General features: G+C 46.5%; 2 protein-coding genes across 3 annotated transcripts in view; both read right to left on the bottom strand.

The window, feature by feature from the left end:
* The window catches only part of wdr17 (WD repeat domain 17), a 27,606-nt gene extending 20,629 nt beyond the window's left edge, over positions 1–6,977 (bottom strand). For both annotated transcript variants that reach the window (XM_085408160.1, XM_085408161.1), the window contains exons 1-7: positions 6,847–6,977; positions 4,420–4,548; positions 2,707–2,890; positions 2,403–2,633; positions 485–595; positions 256–396; positions 1–2 (exon numbers count right to left, since the gene is read on the bottom strand). The exon at positions 1–2 is cut by the window's left edge and continues 121 nt beyond it. In XM_085408160.1, coding sequence (XP_085264286.1) covers positions 1–2; positions 256–396; positions 485–595; positions 2,403–2,633; positions 2,707–2,890; positions 4,420–4,542 — 792 coding nt within the window. In that variant the 5' untranslated portion in view covers positions 4,543–4,548; positions 6,847–6,977. The remainder of the gene's footprint in view (positions 3–255; positions 397–484; positions 596–2,402; positions 2,634–2,706; positions 2,891–4,419; positions 4,549–6,846) is intronic.
* An 884-nt stretch (positions 6,978–7,861) lies between these two features.
* Positions 7,862–10,318, bottom strand: hmgb2a (high mobility group box 2a). Its single transcript, XM_085408241.1, has 5 exons — positions 10,161–10,318; positions 9,175–9,334; positions 8,921–9,069; positions 8,665–8,839; positions 7,862–8,577 (listed from the first exon to the last, which is right to left on the bottom strand). The coding sequence occupies exons 2-5, from the start codon at positions 9,319–9,321 to the stop codon at positions 8,407–8,409; spliced, it is 642 nt and encodes a 213-aa protein (XP_085264367.1). The 5' UTR covers positions 9,322–9,334; positions 10,161–10,318; the 3' UTR covers positions 7,862–8,406.
* Positions 10,319–12,237: the final 1,919 nt, after the last annotated feature.

Here is a 12,237-nt window from a genome sequence, read left to right as displayed (position 1 = left end):
GTCTGAGGGACAGAAACAAATCACTGGACACGCCTCGGAGGCTCTTTCATACTGTAAATATATTCAGTGAACCCACTTAAATGTGTTATTGTGGACTTCACAAGTCAAATGTTCTCATTATCATGCAAATAAGAATCTATGCATAAAAGATGGCAGCAGGAGAGCGGCATGTCCCACACACCGGCTGCCCGAAGCCCACGTCCACCCGAGCAAACAGAAGGGAACACGCATCCCACGTGAACACTCAGGCTTTACCTCCGGTGATGAACATGCCGGGCGCAGACGGGACCCAGGCCAAACACTGCACGGACGCGGCAGCTGAGGGGAAGCAGAACGACGTGATGCAGGCCAAGGCCTCGCTGTCCACCAGCCGGATGCCATTATGAAGGTTAGACACTGAAAGAGAGGCAACCAGTTCATCGCTTCTGTGGGCGAACGGGCCACAGACCAGACAAAAAGCTATTTTACTGCTCTCAGATCTGACCTAGTAAATAGTCGGTTGACAAAGGGTCCCACTCCAAGGCACTGACAGGGTCCTCCTCATCTGTCCCCTCTAAAGACTCCGGACGCAGCACGTGCTTTTGGCTTTTACTCCCTCAAGAAGAGAACGGGGGGTAAAGGTCTTTTCTTTGGACACACTGAATTTGCATGCTTGACAGAATAATCCTTCTTTATTTCATTCTTAGACACACATAATATTCTGGATAAATAGCAGTCTGCTTTCAGAGCCTTCCACAGCACAGAGTCTCTACTGAAGGTGTTCAACGATGTGCTTTTAGCTGCTGACACTGGAAAAAGTACCGTTTTGATTCTTCTAGACCTGAGCGCAGCATTGGACACTGTCGACCACACGATCCTACTAAACCGTCTAAAGACGTGTCGGCATTCAAGGCTCTGCTCTAACATGGTTTGCCTCTTACCTGGAGAGCAGATCCTACTCTGTGATGCTGGGTAACAAATACTCCTCCCAGCTACGCTCACCTGTGGAATACCTCAGGGCTCTATTCTGGGCCCGGTCTTATTCTCCTTATACATGCTCGCATTAGGCTCCATTTTTCAGAAACACCAGATCTCCTGTCACTCCGATGCAGACGATGCACATTTCTACCTCTCTCTAAAACCAGGTGCTGACAGTACGCTGCAGAAAGTCTCAGAGTGTCTTAGCGACATACATTGCTGGATGTCTCTGAACTTTCTCAAATTGAATCACAACAAATCCAACATTATAATTTTCGGTAAGCAGGACTCTGTTAGTCTCATAAGAAATGACTTGTCCCATTATCAGCTCGTGTACATCCCCACGTAAAAAACCTTGGTTTCATTTTTGATTCCACCCTCAAGCTGGACAAGCAAATAAATCCAGGGCTTTCTCCATTGCCGCCCCGAGACTCTGGAACAATCTCCCCTCTTTTAGAAAATCCTCTTCATCCTTGCAAGTCGTCAAATCGAATCTGAAGACCTACCTTTCGGATCTCTCTGACACCTCGTTTATTCTGTTTTAACTATTCTGGTCTTTTATCTCATTGGATGATGCTTGCATGTGTAGACACTTATACATGTATTTTATGTTCACGTATGTGCGCTTGTGTGTGAATGTGTACATTTTTGTATATGTATGCATGTGTGCGTATTTGCATGTACACACATTGTTTACAAACATACACGGATGTCTTACAGTGTTTCTATAATGTTTTCTTTCTATTTTAATCCTTTTATTATATCATCCCTCTGTTCAGCACTTTGGCCGACACTTCATGTCTTTTAAATGTGTTATATAAATAACGATGACTTGACTTATCTAAATTTGGACCTCGGTGCAGGTTCCTCACTTCACCCTCTGTCTGACACAAACTGACCTAGCCCCTCCCACTTATTCCTCTGAGTGGATAAGCTGGTTTCAGGGCGCTGTCACGACCATATTAGGAACGAGCACCCACCTGACTTCCTGTAAGAACGGCCTTTAATACGAATGTTTGTGCAAATCTCTGTGAAAACTGCGTGTGTTCTGCGTCACGTCTCTCATCTGGATACAAAACACTGAAAACTTACAAATATAAAATCAAAATACTTTTTTAACACGGCAACACTTGATAACATGGCCTGTGACTAAAGATGTAATCTCCTGTAATTAATTATTGAATGTATTTCATTTGACGTTTCAGAGTAATTATAATCACACAAATGCTTAAAGGTACGAACACTAAAAACAGGCTAACAAGTCAGCTTTTTACAGGAAACAAAGAAATAACTATATTCTAAGTAAATGTATATAAATGTGTAAATATAATTTATTGTAATTTCAAATAAAATCCACTGACTTTCCTTCTCTTTTCAGGGGAATGACACACAATGATCACAGACCTCCAGGCGTCCACACATTCAAAACTCGTGTTGGTCGGTACCTGGCTGAAACACCGACAGGCTCCCGTCTGTGTGTCCAAACACCAGTTTCCCCTTCTTGGTGGGGTGCCATCTGAAGAGACAGATGTCAGACAGGAAGGAGTGGGCTTCTTTATGCACCGTGACCCCAGGATCGGGACCTCGGTAGACCCAGATGTACAGCGGACCGCGCTGGGAGACGAACGCCACTCCGTCGGCCGAGTTCCAGCACCAACTGACTGACACGGGGACGCCTGAGAAACAGGAAGAGGCTGTGAGGCTTTACAGATCTGTGCTGAAACAACCCGGCGTGGATCATCCAGCTACCTTTAGTGTTGTCGAGTCGCGCCACCGCCTTTTTCTCTGCTACGTTCCACACGATGAGGAGGTTATCAGCTGAGGCCGAAGCAAACAGGTCGGGGTTGTCGGGGCACCAGCTGATCGCTGTTATGGTCTTCTTGTGCTCTGACATGATGGACCTCAATTTAAACTCATTGTACTGCTGATCCAACTGCAACGAGGACAAGAGAACGAATGAAACAGCTCTCAGAAATCTGTCAACTTCCACAACTCTGCCCAAGAAATCAAGAATCCTTTCCTGCAGGTCGCCGCCCTGTGCACCTCCTGACTACCTCCAGCACTGCTGCTGCGTTTACATCTCCTCCTGGAGGTCTCGTTCTGACCATCTGCATCGGTGCCTCCTGCAACACCGTGCAGACAGCAAATAATCCCTGGTGACATGAGCTGGTTTCCCTGGGGGAGCTGGTACTCTACAAGGCGCAAACCCAGGAACGGGTTATTCATCCCCCAGAGTCAGAGCTCAGAGCCCGCTGGGACGATCTCTACAATCAAACCCCTCGAAGGACTCGTGCATTGATCAGAGCTCAGGCGACAGACGTGATCTGGACATTCCAAAAAATGTTCACCACAAGAGCAGTTCAAAGGTCATCTCGCACACGTGAATCCAGATTAACAAAAAAACAAACAGATTACATCAAATCTCAGTTCAACTTACAGAAGCAACAAAAATCCTGTTTCAGGATTCCCAGTTCATCCCGGTCACATTCACAAAGACAGACAAGCTCCACCTCGGGTGTTCCCGGCGATCTGCAAACTCACAGCTAAAATCATGAAGGAAAACAGAACAGGAAAAGAAAGCGGCGCCTTTTCCCGAGCAGCTGTCTCCGGAGAACCTCTGGAGGATTCCTGTGATGACAGTCACGCAAGCTGTCGCCACATTACCCGCACGCTACGCCCGAGTATTCGGACCGCGTTAGTAAAAATCAGTACTGCTCACCTGGAGAATAAAGTGTGAATGAAGTGTCAGCACTGCGATCATGGTGCCTCTGATACAGACTACGTCCTGTTTGCTGCACGAGGATGTAACACGGTGACACACAGACTCACTCACAAGGCAACGTCCTGATTTCTCCTCAACACGCCGACTGTGAGGCTCGGAAAATAATATGCCGCGATACGATTGGCTGACAGGACTGGCTGTGGAGGTTAAGTAACAAAGAAGTTCATGGAATAAAAATGCAGGAGACTGTGGACCACAGCAGCACAGAAACAAATCAAAAGTACATAAGATGAAACTGAAGATGCTGCGCACTGGAGCAGGTCCAGAGACAGAGCTGCAAACTTCAACGGCTCACAAGCCACAGAGAACCCAGCTCTATGATTTTTATGGGCGGAGTCACAGCTTTAAATATGGCGATCGACAGTGCTTTACCCAGAAAACACCAACTTTGTGTTACAGCATCTACACACTCTCACACACACTTGTTTTCATATCTCGATGAGCACATCTAAGTGACAGCATGCTTTCCTTAGCCGCTAACACAACAGTCACCCTGACACTAAAACCACATCTTCAGTCTCAAAAATGTCTTCAAACGCGTGAGGACGGACACTTTGTCCCCATAAGTATGGTAACATGCCAATGTTCTGTCCTCACAAAGATGTCTAAACACGCACACACACGCACACGCACACACGCACACACGCACACACACGCATGCACACACACAGGTAGATCACCTGGTAGATGTATATAGCTAGCGTAGCACAGTAGGCGAAGCGGTCTCCGCTGGCCGCACACACGTCTTTGTTCCACGGCTGACAGCCTGCTGCCAACAGGCCCACCTGCTTCACCTTCGCCATCCTCACCTGCAGACACACAAACACTTTAGTTTTAACCAGTTTACTGGTTTTGGATTAGGTGTGTGTTCCTATAATTATCACTGGACTGTCGCATTGGAATGAGTGTGGCTGTGTGTATTTACACATAAATAGTTGTAGCAGATTAACACTCACAGCACGCACGCAAACTACATGCATCAACAGGTTGGCCTGGGATGAGATGATTAGAGCGAGGATTGAATTAATCTCTGCAGTGATTGGCCGCTGCCTAATAACTCTTACTGCGAGGAAGTGACACAGCAGGCCGTGGGGGATCGGCGTGCACGCCCATCCGAGAGTCCTGCAGACACTCACGTCTCAGTGCTCTGCTGGGCACTCGGGTCCTGGAGATCGTGTGGATGCTACTTTAGCACGTCACCCACCTAAACATCGCTACAGAGCAGTCGCAGTCACCACAGATGGTAAAGACTCTCCCCAACAGCAGCAGCCCAAAGAGCCCACAGTGTTTACCCAGCCTCCAATCTGAGCCCGTGACCATAGAGCAGAGGTCCAGAGTCGTTACCCTGAGGAGAGCACACTGACACCTCTGCACAGTTTGTGTTTATCTTCTTCCTGAGTTATCGCTCATCGTCACAGATCATGAGGTTACCTCTGGCCCCACCCACTAACTTTTAATGCTGTGGCTGTAAATCATGTCATTTGTCCACTGTTAAGAAACCCCAAAGCACCTTCATGATATACCTCACAGACACACTGCGAGCTCTGTGTGAGTAGTTTGGTTTGATTTGATCTTTTACGCGTTTATAATTTTTTAAAAAGAAGTGGCGTCAGTGATCATCTTTAAAGGGCCAGTTCACCAAATCAGAGAAGCTACAAAGGCAGAAAGGAAAGAGGAGAGCGAGGAGTCGCTATCAAAGGTAACTTCAAACACCTGTTGATGTGCTGGCCTGTAACCTCGTCCTGTCAGGTGCAAATAGGCTGATTTACATCTTCATTTATCATCCTCCATTAAACAGATAATGGTGTGAATCAGCTAAACAGTAACCGTGTGCAGCCACAGTGATGACTACACTGTCAACACGTTTGGACACAAAGATTGATTTTTTTTTTAACCCCTAAAAAATATTTTGGTGTGTTTAAAGATTTGAGACTTTTAAAATCGTTTTACTTCTAAATAATCTGCATCATCATCTCAAACCTGAGCTGGCTTCCAGTACCTGAGAGCTCCCGAGAGTGCAAACTGGTTTCTCACAGGAACAAAAACACTTTTTTATGCATCACTTCCTGTTGTTTTTCAGCCTAAACAGTCTCTGATAGAAACAGTGCATCATGAGCTGCGTGTCAGGCAAAGACAGCAGGAAAGAGGCTCCAGACCCAGTTTAAACCTCTGAAACCGTCTACAACATTATTTGTTTATTAAATAACATCATTGACCTTTAATCAGTTCCATAGGATATAAACACATGACCTGGGGTCAGCAAAGGCTCACATCTGGCTCCAGATGTGACAACCTTTTCATATTGATTACCTGTAATAGCACAGCAAAGTAAGTCAGAGGTAAACCGGTCAATAACAGAGGCTACGGTGCTTAGGGTAGGTAGGTAGAGATTAGGGTGAGTCAGGTGTTCGTTTGTCTGGTGTGAGCCGTGCTGATGGGCTCCTTTAATCACCTTTATTATTAAAAGTGAACATTTTGGAACAGTAACAAACATCACACCTGCGCTGGGCCTCCTGAGCTCCTCCTGTGCGGAAATATAATCTGTGAATGAGCTCCATTAAAACTAAACACACCCCAGGAGACCAATCAGGACTCAGCTCTGAATGATGCAGGAGGGGGAGGGGTGTACCTGCTCTCTACAGGTACACCCGGCGGAGACCCGGTGACACGGCACGCGGCACTCGTGTGATTAGTCAGCGCCCCCCGGTGAAGCGCTGACGTCACGGTGGTCTTCGCACACTTCACGGGCCTCATAAACGACAAAGTCGCGCGCTGTGGACGGACTCACAACAGTCCTCCCGACCACGTCACGCACCCTGACGTGGAGCACGGGGGGTTAAAAGCTCTGCGCGCTCCCGCCATCATTTCATCTGATCCTGAACAACATGTCGACGCATCAACAGGTTCCGTCACTGCGACTGATCCACGAGACACCTGCGTGTCGCAGGAACCTCACACCCACAGACTCACACAGACTCACACACACGCACACTGCTGAAGACACGGATCCTGGCTTAATTTTTCAACATTTCAAACACGCGACCAGTTCGTGTGTCTGTGTGCGTGTGTCTGTGTGCGTGTGTCTGTGTGCGTGTGTTTCGTCTTACCGTCAGTTGTCGGCAGGCTCGTGCACGGCGGACAGCTCCCAGGTGCTGAAATGCGTCCAGCTCACCGTCATCCGGCAGAGGTAGGAGCAGCAGCTGCGCTGATTGGTCCCTGGGAGGCCGGTCTGTGATCAGCTATTGGCTGTCCGGGCTGTCAGTCAGAGTGTCCGCGGTGTAAATCAGTGACGGGAACCTCTCGTTTATTTACATTTATTGTTAAATATTTACACATTTCACAACAACAGGAGTTTTATACTGACCCACAACATTCAGATGATCCTCTGGGAGCAAAACACAGATTGTACAAAAATGTTCGCAATAAACAGAAATTAATTCTTAAATAAAAGGAAGCGCTTGGCAACTGTGGAAAGGAAGAACTCCATTTAAACAGGAAGAGACCTCCAGCCGTCTACCGGGGTCAAAATAAAACTGGATTGGTTTTTCTTAACTTGTCATTCATCCAACCACCTATTCTGTGCAGAGCAGCAAGCTGAGCAGGTATTTCAGACTGTTCTCCTCAGCAACACCTTCCAGTTCTGAGTGGTGGTGAAGTGCTCCCAGGCCACGCCCACATTATAACCTCTCCTATGATGACGCTGGGGTCTCCTTCCAGTGCCAGCCTTTAATTTGTCATTGCAGATATTTTGTTTTCAGCTGCTTCAGACAGAACAGTGACTGCACATCACATGTTAGAGGCCCTGTGATTGGCCCGTCTGTCGTCACTCTTTAAGTCACATGAGTTGACTGATTTTTGGAGAATCTGTTTAAAGGACTGAAGCTGACATGGATGCTTTTACCACTGATTCTAAAATGATGAAAAATCATGTTGTAAACATGGGTCACAAGTACTTAAACCCACCTGAGTGTCATTGCTACACTGTGCAAGGCTGATTTTTAACATTGCAGTGAGTCTGCTGCTGCACAATGAGCCTCATTCTGCTTACATTCATTTCTTCATCTACCCACTCAGACTGCCCCCCCCCAGTCATGTGAGCTTTAGACACACAGCAGTCTACACTTATAGGCAATATACAAAATTTTATTACAAAAAGAAAAATCCGTTCTACATGTTTTCAAAGTTCCACATTAAAAATGACGGCAAACATTTTTTTAACCAAACTACAGATAAATCCTGGCAGTAAAATGACAGTGAAGAAACGGCACCGCTGGAACAGAAAACATGAGCAGTGCTTCCAGAAACAATCATTCTTAAAATAAAAAAAAAACAAACAAAGAAAAGAAAACGTTTCCTGGCTGGCTGCTGTCCACCGTCTGCACAGGAGTTTCAGTTCATCGCATCACAGGAAATAATCTGGCTGCACGTTTTTTTAAACCAGGATCTAAGGTGTAACAGACCCGACTTCAGCAGTTGTAAAACAAAAATAAAACTTAAAGGGGACTAAGGGACAATAAAATCTAAATCCCTGAATTAGAAGAAGAGGAGTACAGGTCGACCGAGGCCGACCGACAGGGACAGCAGGCTATACCGTTGGACGAGTCCAACCCAAAAAACAAACATAAGCTGAACAACGCAAACTTCACATCCTCAAACACAGAAACCACTTAGTCATCATCCTCATCGTCGTCATCTTCATCCTCTTCCTCCTCGTCTTCATCATCGTCATCATCATCATCAGCCGGTACAGCCTTCTTGGCGGCGGGCCTGCCGGGCCCGCTCTTCTTTCCAGCGTCGCTCTTCCCAGAGCCACCCTTGGCTCTGTAGGCAGCAACGTCCTGGAAAAGGAGAAGAGGAGACACGTTAGGAACGCCACCTCAGAGACACGCTACACCATCCAACACCACCCGAAAACACAGGGGCACCTTCTCGTATTTCTCCTTCAGTCTGGCGGCTTTGGCCTCGTAGGGGGCCTTGTCTTTGGCGCCCTGCGTGGCCCACATCTCGCCAAGCTTCTTGGCAATGTCGCCGATGGAGATCCCAGGGTTATCCTCCTTGATCTTGGGACGGTGGTCGGAGCAGAAGACGAAGAAAGCGGAGCTGAAGGGAAAACAACAAATTTAATCCCAAGAATCTAACTGAAAACATTTTACAGACAAAGAGCAGCGAGTGTAGACTCACGGGGGCCTTTTGGGGGCGTTGGGGTCCTTCTTCTTCTTTCCCTTCTTGGCACCTTTAGGTGGCACGTAGGACTTCATCTCCCGGTCATATCGGACCTTATCGTTCTTGGCCATCTCTTCAAACTTTCCCTTCTCCTTAGGGGACATGGTCTACCACACACACACACACACACACGTTTTAATTTTTAAAAAGGACAAATAAAATTAAAAAAAAATATCAGAACATCAGTGCTTATAATAAACCGCGGGGCTCACCTTCCATCTTTCTGAGCACTTCTTGGAAAACTCTGCGAAGTTCACGCTGGTCCCTGGGTGCTTCTTCTTGTGCTCCTCGCGGCAGGTCGCCACAAAGAAAGCGTAGGAGGAGGTTTTTCCTCTCGGCTTATTCGGATCCTTTGTCATGGCTGCGATTAATCTGCAAAATAAAGACCAGAAAGAAAACCAGAAATGAAACCAAACACTAAACCACCAAAACGACTCCGAGTTTCGTATTACACGCCCACCCCGGCACAATAACCGCTCCCTGGCCTCACCGTTTTAAATTAAAGCGGGTAATATCCTCACATTTGCCGTCGTGTGGCCGTAAGTGGTGTTACCGCAGCAGAAATAGGGCGAGCAGACGCCCGGGAGTGTTTTAAGGCTCTAATCGGCTTTCTGCCTCTCCGGGACAAAAAGACGCGACTCCATTTTGTATCTTCCCGCCTAAACACAACTGCGCCAAAAACTTCCCCAACAAAGTCTCTGCAATACAGCCGCTCCGCTACACTGCGAGCAGTTCCCCGGGTTTCTGCCTTTAAACACGTGTAGCCAGCACCCAGAGCGACTCCGAGACAGCCGGAGACTTCATCCAAACTTTAAAAAGAGAGGCGCTTCCGTCGTGCTGCGAGCTAAGCTACCAAACCAAATGGCGTTTGAACGGCATGTTGCGCACTAAGTCGGACACACACTGAGCTACAGCACCATCTTACAGAGCACCGAGCAAGAAAAACACCCCACAAAACTGATGCTTTTCGGTTTTAAACAGCAGCGAACTGCTTGCTTTTTCACAAACACCGTTTTGATATTGCTGTGATTTATCACGCAAACGACCTACGGGCCAAAAAACAGATGTATTTTTACCGCACAAAGGTTAAAATAGCCCCAGAAACTTCGGCACACACCATTGCAATACAACAAACAAAGCACAAACACCTTCCAGCCACTGTTTGCTAAACAATTATTAGAAAGCAGAGGGGCCTTACCTGTTCACCGCAAGACGAGCTGTAAACGAGTGAAGGAGGAAGGACGGTCAACTGTTTAGTCACCGTCTGCGAGGCCGCACTAACTATACTATCGAGTCTCACACAGATCCGTCCCCCCAGCAGCGGATTGGCGGAAATCGTGTATTTAATTTTGAACGCAGGGCACACAGCGCAGTCGCGGATGTGATTGGTTGTTTTCCTAGAAGTCAAGCCGTAGGGTTTGTGTGCGTCACCTGAAAGCTGATTGGCTGCTCCCGGGCTTTTAAACATAGGGCGCGAAAAAGCCCCTCTTTGTTCACTGCTGTTCCAAAATAACCTCCGTCTGCTGTTGACGTCGCTTAACCGTTTGTTTTCGAGATGAGAGCGAAAGGAGCCGATCCGCTCCGAGGCTGCAGCTCTTCCGCTTCTAGCAACCAGTGACGAGACGATACAAACAAAACTGCTCATTTGGTTTTTAACGGGCGCTGACGGATGTCAACACTCTCCAGAAAACCGACAATAACTTCCGGCTGCAGACTTTAACTGCAAACGTGACGTTTTAATATTCATTAAATATTGGACATCCTGTTTTAAGATGGCTCCCGTTTATGACTGTGCAAGTAGAAATGCAATCTAAGCATAAAACACCTATAATCTATTGTAGAATAAATCTATTATAAAGCAAGAGAGTCAAACATAAGGTCAGGGGCCGAAACCGGCCCCAAGGAGTCCAATCCGGCCCCAAGGAGTCCAATCCGGCCCCAAGGAGTCCAATCCGGCCCCAAGGAGTCCAATCCGGCCCGGCAAATGTGGGCAAAGATTTATGAAATATATTTTCAGCTTTTCCTGCTCTCATCCAAACTAAAGCAAAGTAATTAAGTACCAGATAAACAATAAAGATTAAAGCTACCAGAACCTTTTGTTTGTATTTTTAACCTTTCGTATTTCTTATTTCTTCTTTATCCTGTAGAAACACAGAGACGTACTGCTGACTCTCCCCTTCTTCTTATATTAGATGGAATCAAATTCAACATCTTTATGTTAACAGAAAAGAGTTTTGCTGGCTCAGTCTAACATAAGAACAAAGTAGGCCGCGTGCAGCAATGAATGTAAGTTCAGTGAAAGAGTATGGAAGCTGTTTGGTATGCAGAGCAATGCAGTGAGGGCAAGACATGCACAGCTGTTTATGTAAAAGCAGGCCTGCTGTAAAAAATCAAAAATCAAACACCAAAATCACATCAGTTTGGTGATGAGCATCTCACATGTGCATTAGAACGTCTCACTGCTTTTACAGAGGAACAAAAGGAGGTAGCAACACACACACACACACACACACACACACACACACACTGCAAACCAGGTTATTAAATATAAATGCAAAGATTTTAAACTTTAAGACTGCAGACTGGCAGTTATCCAAGAGTGAATGAAAAATAAGGGACAAAAATATTAAAAGAGGAGTCAGAAAGGAGGAAATAGTCGCAGTGATCCTCAGACGGAGCACGGAAACCTGAGGCTCTCTCCACCTGAAATGTTCCTCCACGTATAAAGAATTATATGCATCAAGCTTCATTCTGACAGCCACTATGAGGTAGTGCATTTAAATAGATTAATACTTGTAAGGTCTGAAAGTATTTCCCCTCAATGTTTCACCTCCATCACCACTTTGCACAATTCTCCCAAACATCTGGATTTTCTTTTCGAATCATAATTCTGAACGTGTTTCATGCTTTCAGAGGGGATTTCTCACAGTGAGGGGAAACTTTGAGCTCAGAGATAAATCCACGATGAGTCATGAACAGATCATTTAAAACAGTTTCAGCTCTGACCCTCCACAGAGGTGATTAAAGTTCATTTACAGGCTCATTGACTGAGAAGTTGGGGGGTGACCTGTGTGAGCCGGGGGTTCACACCTCACAGTTAATCAGGAGGTCGTCTGTATGTAAAGTTGGGGGGTCGCTGGGAGGCGAATACATGTCAATGAAACACTTCTGAACCACTTTTTCTCCTTTTGTTGTCCTCGTGCGCCCCACCTAACTGCAAACAGCATGCAGGACACGCTTTTAACACCATTACTTCTTTAGTTTTTATTGTAAAA

Source organism: Rhamphochromis longiceps, linkage group LG6 (genome assembly GCF_057381845.1).
Source record: "Rhamphochromis longiceps isolate RC_006_pf linkage group LG6, R_longiceps_female_GT1.1, whole genome shotgun sequence".
NCBI classification, from domain to species: domain Eukaryota; kingdom Metazoa; phylum Chordata; class Actinopteri; order Cichliformes; family Cichlidae; genus Rhamphochromis; species Rhamphochromis longiceps.
Note: the sequence above shows the minus strand (reverse complement) of the source record. Positions and strands in the feature narration are given on the sequence as shown.